Raw genomic sequence first — 11015 nt, forward strand, 5'->3', positions numbered from 1 at the left:
CGTTCCGCAATTTCATCAACTGTTAAAGATGGTTCTGCTTCAACTAGTGCAGAGAGAGCATCATCATCAAAGTCAACGGGTCTTCCAGTACGAGCCTTATCCTCCACACTAAAATCATTATTTCTAAATCTTTCAAACCACTTCTGCGCAGTCCTTACACTAATTACAGTTTGATTATGAACAGTATTTAATTTTTTGGCTGCATTTGTAGCATTCGCACCACTTAAAAATAAAAAGTATAAAACATGTCTCTTATATTCGTCTGTTACTTCCATTTTAACGAAAATAAACAACTGAAATGTTACCAATTCTGAACAGTATTATATGAATGAGATCCAGTTTAACACTTCAGTTTAAAAAGTATCACATTAGACTGATAATTTTAACAGCAAAACACAATTTTTCTCAAGGTCATAAAATACACATGAACTTATGGACTGGCCTAATATATATGGTAGCCACATTTGAATTCAAATGATTTTGCAGACATAATGTAAGTTTTAATTATTTAAATGATTAATTTATAATTTTTGAGTTTCACTTACATTCAGAAAATTACTGTTTTAGTAAATTATTATAATGTATAGTGTATATAGTGCCTAAATGAATACTCTGATTGGGAGAAACTTTTGTAAACAAAAGATGCAGTAATGTCACAGGATCATTATAAGATAAATCTCTTTCAAAGTTTCATTTCAGTCATACAGCCTGTGTGGTTCTGCGATTGAACCACTAGAGGGTCAGCAGTTACAGACATGACAACTGGCAAAGAGAAAGCATTTTGTGTACTGGAATTTCATTCTACAAAATCAGTCCTAAGTGTCCAACATAGCTTTTGTAGAAAGTTCGATAAAAAATCTACCAGATGTGAAGACTATTCAGAGATGATATGAGCAATTTGTGCATCATCGCTGCCAACATAGCAATAGATAGGAGTACACTATATTGATGTCTTCAGGGATTTGTTTACAGAAGCACAGTGTGGGTGATCTGCCAACGGAAAATATCTTCCTGGAGGTCTTTAACTGACTCCTATTTAGGTGTTACAAACATGAAGAAAATCCAGAAAACTTCATGTGGCTGACCCATTGGTGAGGCACAAACCCATGACCAACTACCAGTGTTGTTCACTCAGCCACTTATGGGCATGGTCTGCAGGGGTAAAGAGGGGGCTCATATCAAGCATTTGTAGGATATGTAAGAAACTTTGAGTGTTTTCTTCAATATCTTCACTATGATTGTCTTATGTTCCACTGTAGGTAACACTTGTAATTGGGGACATCATTTAGGTTCATTTAGGTACATTCTGTATTTTAGTAAAGTAAAATATTGAATTTCGAATTATATATATGTGGTGAAATGTTTATTAATTTACTTCAGATTCAATTAATGTGTAATAAGCAATTTGATTACCTAAATTAATTATAAATTTTTGTTTGTCAGTGGCCGCTCTTTTATTAGTATCTTTAGTGCCAAGTAATCATTTTAGACAAACCTATCGCTCGGCCAGAAGTATGCTGACACCTCAAAAAGAAATTCCGGTAACTAAGTTAGATGTTTATCTCATGATATTTTTCGAAATATATTTAAATTTTGCAAAAGAATTTCGAATTCTCTTTACAGTCCATATTAATGTTTTGTTTAAGATCAACTGTCTGCTTTCAGATGAGTGGCGAAGCTTTAATAGTAATGCACCAGGTAAGTTATTTGTTTTTATTAAGGAAGAAGGACAATAAAATATCTAAAAAGTATAAAATTAAGTATAAAGTAAAAGTATAAGTAAAAAAAGTATAAATTATTTTTGGCATTTATTTACATTAGATTTATGATTTACTGCTAAGGCTACTGAAGCGTGCCAAATTATATGTCGGTAAGTGTTAAATCAGCCATTAAAATATTCCCATTTGTTAACAAATCCACTTCAGTTTTATTATTCTGTTTCAGATCCAACTGGACACGGAACTACGAAATTGACATCTTATTTTGCAGTCATGACTTATAGTTTGATTAGTAGATCAGAGAAATTGATGGTAAGATGCTTTTTAATTAAATTTTGGTAACCTGAAGTAACAAAAGAAGAAACTTTCCCTAATTACAATTTTTTTTTTTACTTTTCCCACTGTTATACAGTATATAACAGAGGGAGAGTATGGTGATTAATAAAAAAAATGATCCCTTTCCAAGATTTTTACATTTTTGGATTTGGCACATTGAAATGTTAAGGAATGCAAAAAAAATTTGGGGGTTTTCTGTATGTATTGATCATTGTGTGGGGGGGCATAAGTTCAATCACTCTGAAGCTTAATATCTTTTTTGGAAATTTTGCAGGGAGGTTTGTATATTAGGGGGATTGATGTTAGTAAATCTTGGTTGGTTAAAGGTTGAGGAGTGGCAAGATAGAGAGGGTGTGTAAACTATTATTTATTATTATTATTTGGAAAATTTTTATTTTTATTGTGAGAGGGCATTTTTTCAGTGAGTCGTCCTTGTCTGTTGTCGCCGTCTTGTTTGTGTACTGGATTCAAGAGGAATCAAAACTGTATTGCCTGAATGATTGAAGAGAGTTTTAATCTATAAAGATCAGTTTATTGTGCAATTACTGTGATTTCGTATATAGTCCATTCATAGCGTCAACAGACGGTACTGTGTCATATCTCAAGTAGAGTTGGACTTAATGATGATTTTACTCATTATTGTCATTTAAAATCTTTTTTATAAAACTCATCTTTAGCATGAAAATTAAACTCTGCCATTTTATAATATCAAAAACTTTTCATATTATTAATTAAAATACCATAACAAATGGTGTCACCATAATTTTAAATGATTTTTGCTGGAAAAGTTACTCAATGCATTGCTGGATTTTTTTATTAGATATATTTGTATTTCATAAGTAGCTTATTTAAATGAACAGTAAAAAGGGGACTGTTTTGGAAGATATCTTATGAGCTGGAATTAGATAGATTTTTTAATCATCAAAACATGATAATTCAGACTAAAGGTATATGGTTGGACCACAGTCTTACACTGATACAGTATTAGTAATCCTTAAACCTTTAGTTTTTTTAATTGAGTATTCATTCTGGCTATGCAGGTATACATATTATTGATGGGCATGTTGCAAAGAGTGCAATAAATGAAAATGACAGTTCGGCTCAAATGTCTGTTTTTACATATTATATCTTATACTGGATGATTAGAATTAAACTGATTGAATGGCTCTATTGAACCAAACTAAATTAAACTGAACATGTACAATGCAGATTACGGGGAAGAGATTTAGAGGAAAAATTAGTTGAAATTTTCATGACCAGGGGAATGGAAGTGTGCTGCTGTAAAGATGACAATTATATGACAAGTTGGCAATTTTATTAGAAGAACAAAATTACATTTTAAATATTTATGGTATATGTTCAACATAGGATCCTTCTCTGTAGACACATATTGCAATCGTAAAACTGTGTAATAAACTGCACATGTAACATTCCGGGAGGAATCTGTGAGACCTGTAGTACTATGCTGGCCTTGGCTCTGACATGTAGTGCAAATGCCCCCAATAAACACAATCAAGTAATCCCACAGCAAGAAATATATGTTTTTGCTTGAATGGTACCACATTTCCACTGGTAACAAAAATTTTAACTTATTTTTTGCACTAAATCTCTTCCTTGTGATCTGCATTGCACACATACTAAATTTAATTTGATTCAGTTCAGTAGAACTCGCCATATGCATATCAGAGTATCGACATTTATATATGTATGCACATAAAAGAATAACATCTGACATTTGAAATCATTTTGTCATAAATGATTTTCTACATGGCATCTCTTACTGCCCTGATCGTTTTGACCAACATACAATTGATAATCTACACATCTGGTATGCGGGAGATTAAATACTGTATTGCCCTTCTGTTTAAATTGAAATCACAAATGACCATCCATTCTACATGAGTAAGCACTTTAGGACTTCATCCATCTTGAATTCACAACTGATCTACCACCTATAAAACTAATCAATTAAGTTACAAATTAAATTAAATAGATAATTATTCTGCTTAGGTTTCGAACCCAGTTGCTAGTAACCCTGACGGGGCTTGGCTGATTTGGGAGTCTCCATGAAGAAATAGGAACTAGTGGTTTTCTAATGATTTCTTTTAACAGAGTACAAAATACAGTGGAACCCTGGTTAACGAACGTAATCCGTTCCATGAGTCCGTTCATTAACGAAGCAATTTTTCCCATAGAAATTAATGAAAATACAATTAATCCGTTCTAGCCATCAGTATTTTTGTAATTTTATTTGTAAAATGGGTTTTCTTTGATGAAAATATAAGAAAAAGTAGTATCTATCATTACAGCAACAAATATTAAACTTTATTTAATAAAGTAGCACTGTACATACCTTTGTTTCTACGGAGCATAATGCTTGGAAGAGGAATCCCCCTCCATAAAAATATCGGGTAGCACTGCATCTGGAGTTTCTTTGAGTCGAGGTCTCTTTTGATAAGAAACAAGAAAGTGGTCTAAAGTTGATTGTCTTACTCTTTTAATCAAAAATTTTCTAAAATGCGCTAGCACAGTGTCGTTCATTAAATTAATGATCCTATTAGCCACAACTTTGTTAGGATGGTGCTTCTTGATAAATTCCTGCACATCATTCCATTTTCTGCAAATTTCCTTGATCTCAGCACTGGTGATTTCTTCCCTAGCCTCTTCCTCTGATGAATGCTCTTCTTGTAAGACTTTCTTCCTGCATGGTAACCAGCTCTTCTGTTGTTAGTTCATTTTGATGGTCTTTCAGCAACTCCTCCACGTCTGCATCATCTACTTCTACTCTCAAATTCTTGCCAAAGGACATGATTTCATGCACTACATCAGGAGAGCTTTCTTCTTCAAATTCCTGAAAGTTTCGCTCTGGGACACAAGTTTGCCAAAGTTTCCTCCAGGCCGATTGCAAAGTGCGGTGAGAGACCTCACTCCAGGATGTTAAAATGCTCCTTCCAAAAAGCTCTAAGAGTTAAGTCGGTGTCATTGGTAACCTGAAAACACATGGTAAACAGTGCCTTGGTATACAGCTTTTTAAAATTGGAAATTACTTGCTGACCCATTGGTTGCAGTAATGGAGTTGTGTTGGGTGGAAGGAATTTGACCTTGATGAAGTCATGTTCACTATCCAAGTCATCCTCCAAATTTGGTGGATGTGCTGGAGCATTATCCATTAAGAGAAGACATCTAAGAGCAAGATCCATTTACTGAAGATAATTTTTAACAGCAGGAGCAAACACTTCTGTGAGCCAATCCATGAATAAAGTCCGAGTTACCTATGCCTTACTATTTGCCTTCCATTGTACAGGCAGTTTGGACTTTATCACATTTTTGCTCTTAAAGGCACGGGAATTTTCAGCGTTGTAGACTAAAAGTGGCTTGATTTTGAGGTCACCACTTGCATTAGCGCAAAATAAAAGAGTGAGTCTGTCCTTCATGGGCTTGTGCCCGGGAAGTGCTTTCTCTTCTTGGGTTATGTACATTCATCTAGGCATTCTTTTCCAAAAAAGACCGGTCTCATCGCAATTAAACACTTGAGTCCAGACGTATCCTTCACTTTTTACAAACTCTGCGAATTTATCTACAAATGCTTTTGCTGCTTTTCATCTTAACTTGAAGCCTCCCCATGTGATATGACACTGTGAATGCCAGTTTGTCGATTAAACCTATCAAACCACCCTCAGCTTGCTTTAAAGTCCTGCCTGTCTGCACTTGTACTGAGTGTCTGGGTCAACAAGTCATTGTATAAATTTTTAGCCTTTCACAAATTATAGCTTCACTAACACTGTCTCCAGCAAGTTGCTTTTCATTGATCCATATTAGCAACAGTTTTTCAACTTCATCTAAAACTTTAGATCTTTGCTTTGATATCACATTCACTCCTTTAGCCACTTCGGCAGACTTAAATGCTTTTTTGTTTTTAATAATTGTAGAGATAGTTGATTTTGCCACATTATGTTCTTTAGCGATGCCAGAAACACGAATGCCATTCTTGTATTTTGCAATACAGTAGAACCCCTCTAATCCGTCACCTTTGGGACTGGGGGTATGGTCGGAACGCAAAAAAGATTGGATTATCAGAAAAAAGTAAAATAAACAATTTTCCCCTTTGTCCAGTCTTTGTAGCACTGCTAATTTTTCATTTAATGAAAGAGTAACGTGTTTATGTTTCACTCCTGACATGTTGAAAACACACACAAAACTGTACATGTGCACACAATGTAAAACATATACTGTAACGAACACAGAAAAACTCCACGGACGGTGAGTCACCGACGAGTCGGGACAAGTTTCTCGACTCCGACCACGGTCGGACTAGCCGAGGGCGGACTAGAGGGGTTCTACTGTAATTTTTTTCTTTAATGCTACACTAAAATGTTTTATATTTCCAGTGTCACTTTTCTCTTTCTTCTGTGCCATATTGATTAAATATACAGTATAAATAACAAAACTAAAAAAACGAAGTTTAGTGCACGCCTAAGAGCAACTGAAATTTGTGAGGTTCCAGAACAGCTGGAAACTATTGGGTTGATACAAAAGTTTGTCCCATTTTTAGCACCAGCTGGCTAAAAACTCAACACTGAAGTGTTATTTCCTTCACATGTGTAAAATTTTGATGTTTGACAAAAGGGATATCAGCTAGTATTTGAGAATAAAGTTGTGTTACTTAGTTGTGTTTTTAAAATTTTGTTAAGCATTACAAATGGCAGAAAATAAGGAGCATTTTTGACATATTATGCTTTATTTCTGAAAAGGCAAAAATGTTTTGCAGACACAAAAAAGATATGTTCTGTGTATGGTGAGGGAGCCATTGATAATTCCATGTGCTGTAAGTGGTTCAGAAAGTTTCATGAAAGTAAGCTTACAAATTTGACACAAAAAGCTGTTAAGTTCGTTATCCAAATTTTATTTGTTATCCAAGACAAAATTTTTGCAAAATAAAAGTTTGATAACCGATTTGGTCGTTAATTAACCAAGACGTTTGTTAACCAGGGTTCCACTGTACCAATTTTTTAGAATTTAAACAGGTTCAAATTTAACAAATAACTTCATTTAAACAGTTTAGTCCCTATTTCCTCGATCTTTGGAATCTCTTTCAACCTAAACTTTCCGAACCGGCCATACCAGTTCATCACAACAAACAGGTGAGTGTATTTTTAAAATAAATGCTATTCCTCCAGCAGATTATTTATATTATTATTAACTTTTCAGGCTTTGTTAATATTTTGGTATCAAGTATGCATAGACTGTCCAGAAAATGTTAAATTAATTGTTCAGAATTCGCACGTTACCAAAAATATCGCTTTTAATTATATTCTGTGAGTAAAATTGTAAGTAGCAGATTTGTATGCATAAATAAGGCAAGAGTAACCCTGGTTATTTTTGCAGAGCTGACCACGACGATCAGGAAGTAGTAGTGTTTAATCGTTGTATGCTACCCGCATACTACGGTTTACTGAGGCTGTGTTGCCAACAGTCGAGAAGCTTCACTCGCCAGTTAGCCAATCACCAAAATATACAGTGGGCATTCAAAAACATAACTCCTTATACCACACAGTATACAGCCGTAAGTTGGCATTTTTGTTTTTTCTTATTTTTAATGTTACAATGCATAATGGTGGAATTTTGTGTCTCGGGCACAGGCGATAAACGAACTGTTTAAGTTGATGAGATTATTCGTGGCCAAGTACACGGACAGCACAGAACAGGAACTGAGGGAGATACACCATTTCAAACGGACGACGCTGCGTCTGTACTTGACGGTGTTGGATGCCAGGGCCTGTTGGGCCACCCTGATCAATGCCCTTCGAATACTGGTGGAAACCACTGATGATCGTCTCTTCGTCATCTGTAACAATGGATTGGCGCTCTTATTTCAGGTGAGAAATGCAAACCTGCAAAATTAGATGGATAATTGTTATTTTTGACCACAACATGGTACAGTGTTTTGTATTGTGAAGTTCCTCTCCATGGCAGGTGCTGCAATCTTTTGTTTTCTGTCTGCCACCGAAATGTGGAAATCTTCCTCCAGTGAAGTACAAGGACTCATTCTGCAATGGGGCCAAATATTTCATTACTGCAAATTGCGGCACAAGCTTTCTTTGCTTTTTGTTAGCATGGGAGCCAGGCTTTACCATGAGGATACCAGCAATGTGGAATACGACCGTTATTGGTCATATTTCACATTGTTCCTTAAGGGAGCATTATTGGAAAACGGGTGACACTTCCGACTAATCCATTTTTTGTTTCAGGCTTTTCACACCCTGCATATGATGTACCACGAGGCCACTGCCTGCCATGTGACCGGAGATGTGGTGGAATTGCTGGCCATTGCCCTGGACTTGCTGAAGTGTGCTCGGGCCTGTCGGGAGTCGGCCGAAGTCCGACAGTGGCTGGCTGGGTGGAAGGAGCACGGTGAAGCCAACAGGAAGTTGCTGACACTGATGAATTCCTTTGCCCCTCCAGAGGTTCGACATGTCTGCACCGGTAAGGTTCCTTCCTCCTGTCTGCCACTCGGTCCTCACCTCATCTCACCTTACGTGTTTTCTCTCCTGCAGAAGTGCTGCAAGAACTGGTTCTACTGTATCCGGCTGAGAGTCTGTCCCTGCTGGTGCCTCTGCTGGCCAGTTGCCATGCCTCCTTCCAAGAAAACAACTCACCTGGTGAGTCTCTTCCCTTCTCGTCTTAATTAATTAATTAATTAATGCTTTTCGCTTGGTGGAGACCCTCTTGCCTTTCCTGACTCTTCTCATGCTTTGCAGTCACTCCGGGGCCCTTCTTTCCCAGACGCGGACAGAAGATTCTGGCTGGCAAATCCAATGCACGGCCACAGAGGCCCATGCTACAGATGTTCCTGCATCCCAGTCAGCTGGAGACGGCCAAGGTAAGTTTCTCACCCTCTCTTTCCCCTGGGCCTTTTGACATCCGTGACCATGCCTCTTCTTTTTCAGGGGGTGGATGATGAGTACGACGCGGCGCTGCTGGAGTTTTTCCTTCCCTATCATCGCTTTGTCGACACCCTCTGCCGGGTGGCCGTGGGTCGAGATGGCGTCACTTCTGATCTGGTGAACCTGAGTGAGTACTTCCAATCTTCCTCCTCCTTCTGGAAGATTCTGCCAGAGGGGGCGAGGAGAGACTGAATGCCAGATTTTTCCATAGGTGCCATGGTGGCCATCGAGGGAGTTCCCCTGCACCTGCCCACCTTCCCCAAGCTGTGGCTGGATGTCCTTCACTCTGAGGTGAGTTTCTTCCTCCTCCCACCGGGGACTGCCTGTTTTTCTTTGAGAGGGGCAGTCGATCCGGAGGGGAACTGATTGGAGTGACCTTTCAGAGGGCAGGTCGAGAGTTCCTTCCGGCTCTGTGCAATAGCAGCTACTTCGTTGACTACCTGGAAGCGGTTCTGCTGGACGAGAGGGCCTGCCTCAATCATCCTGTGGTCTATCAGCTCTTTTCTGTGCTCCTACCTCAGGTGAGTGTCTCCCCCTGCCGTCTGATGCAGGACCAGACCCTGGATACATTTCTGCATGACGTTTTAGGTGGCTGGACAGGTGATTAATGACCAAATGATGTCACTGGTGGCATCGTTGATGACATCGCTGGTGCGGATGTTGGAGGAGACAGACCTGACCAAACACGCCTGGAAGCTGAATGGGGTAAGGGGACGTTGCTTCTGTTTGATTTTCTTCCAGGAGTTTTGTCCCCCTGATCCACTACTTTTGCAGGACCTGCGTGCCCTGACGCTGGTGTTTTCAGTGGAGAAACCAGCGGAGGTGCCCTCTGACTTTGCCGACGTCATGAATGGTCTGATTGAACACTGCAAAGAAATTGCCCGAGCTGAGAGTGGGGAGACCAACGCTGAGTCGGAAGGGGAGAGGGATGCTGAATCCGGTAAGACCCAGCCCAATTTTTAGCCTATGGTCGGAAGCCGCAGCCGCGAAGGATTGCAAAAACGTGCATGCCCATACTTTGTGCTTCCTCTTCTGTCAACATGTCTACAAGTAAACAAAGTGTGAAGCCAAAGGGGCGAACACGTCACTCTTTCTCTGCATGTGTGCATAACGCTACAGGGTAAGAGTGAAGAATCTTGTTTAATCTCAGTGTTTTTTGTTTACCTTTTGGCAGGTCGAGCAGTGTCAGAAGGTCGTCCAGAAGAGACCCCCTCCAAGAGGCGCAGGCTCTCCACCGGTTCGGAATCCACCTCGTGCAGTGCTGGAGATGGCGAGGCGGCTGGCGCCTGCGGCAGCCCAACGGCTGGATCGGCGGAGGGGGCCGGAAGCGGGCGCCCAGGGTCTTCGTCCCCAGCCCGGGCCCAGAGCTCGCACTGGGCCGATATCCTGGCCAAATCGGCGGCGGCGCTACTGTCCGTCTTGGAGAGCGGAAGGTGAAGAGTCGCCTGCCACGCGCGCCGGTGCACGCGCGTATATATAAATATATAAATATATATATATACATATATAAAGCGGTAGGTCATAATGACGTGTAAAGTATTGTACAGAGTCGACGCCGCGCTTTTACCTGGCGTCGGAGGTCCGACCGGACGCCCTTACCACGGATGTACATTTTTTACGGATGCCGCGTTTTATTGTCGTCCCTCTTTTCCTTTTAATCGGTTCGTCCCTAATAAAGACACGCTTTTCAGTTTCTTCCATCTCTTCACTTACTTCAGGTGGCTCCAGGGAGCTCACGATTTTTTACCGAAAGTGGGGATTTCCCGGACTCTGGGTTCCTTTTCGGAAACGAGTCACTTCCGGTTCGTTTCGGTCTGTTTCCTTACGTGTGGAAAGGCGGAATGGCGTCGCTTCCGGTCTAGAAATGCATCGGAAAATCGGCCAAATTCCGCGTGCAAATTGCAGTTATTTCGAAACGGAGCTTCTGTCTTGAAGCACGAAAAAATGCAGCTTTCCTTCGAATTCCAGAAGACATTTCTGCTTTTTCCGTTCCGTTTTACACTCCACGGAGGGAGGG

General features: G+C 39.6%; 1 protein-coding gene across 2 annotated transcripts in view; it reads left to right on the forward strand.

The window, feature by feature from the left end:
• Positions 1 to 10692, forward strand: part of LOC111623994 (ubiquitin carboxyl-terminal hydrolase 34-like) — a 133760-nt gene extending 123068 nt beyond the window's left edge. The window contains exons 60-76 of one of the 2 annotated variants that reach the window (XM_023366760.1): positions 1444 to 1541; positions 1624 to 1698; positions 1822 to 1870; positions 1945 to 2030; positions 7112 to 7195; positions 7263 to 7369; positions 7440 to 7617; positions 7694 to 7930; positions 8303 to 8537; positions 8609 to 8713; positions 8813 to 8934; positions 9002 to 9125; positions 9210 to 9289; positions 9382 to 9519; positions 9587 to 9703; positions 9773 to 9938; positions 10173 to 10692. In XM_023366760.1, coding sequence (XP_023222528.1) covers positions 1444 to 1541; positions 1624 to 1698; positions 1822 to 1870; positions 1945 to 2030; positions 7112 to 7195; positions 7263 to 7369; positions 7440 to 7617; positions 7694 to 7930; positions 8303 to 8537; positions 8609 to 8713; positions 8813 to 8934; positions 9002 to 9125; positions 9210 to 9289; positions 9382 to 9519; positions 9587 to 9703; positions 9773 to 9938; positions 10173 to 10435 — 2264 coding nt within the window. In that variant the 3' untranslated portion in view covers positions 10436 to 10692. The remainder of the gene's footprint in view (positions 1 to 1443; positions 1542 to 1623; positions 1699 to 1821; positions 1871 to 1944; positions 2031 to 7111; positions 7196 to 7262; positions 7370 to 7439; positions 7618 to 7693; positions 7931 to 8302; positions 8538 to 8608; positions 8714 to 8812; positions 8935 to 9001; positions 9126 to 9209; positions 9290 to 9381; positions 9520 to 9586; positions 9704 to 9772; positions 9939 to 10172) is intronic. The other variant, XM_023366761.1, reaches the window with a different exon arrangement.
• The last annotated feature ends 323 nt before the right edge of the window (positions 10693 to 11015 follow it).

This window comes from Centruroides sculpturatus, unplaced genomic scaffold (genome assembly GCF_000671375.1).
Source record: "Centruroides sculpturatus isolate CEXI.00-Female unplaced genomic scaffold, Cexi_2.0 scaffold326, whole genome shotgun sequence".
In the NCBI taxonomy this organism is placed as follows: domain Eukaryota; kingdom Metazoa; phylum Arthropoda; class Arachnida; order Scorpiones; family Buthidae; genus Centruroides; species Centruroides sculpturatus.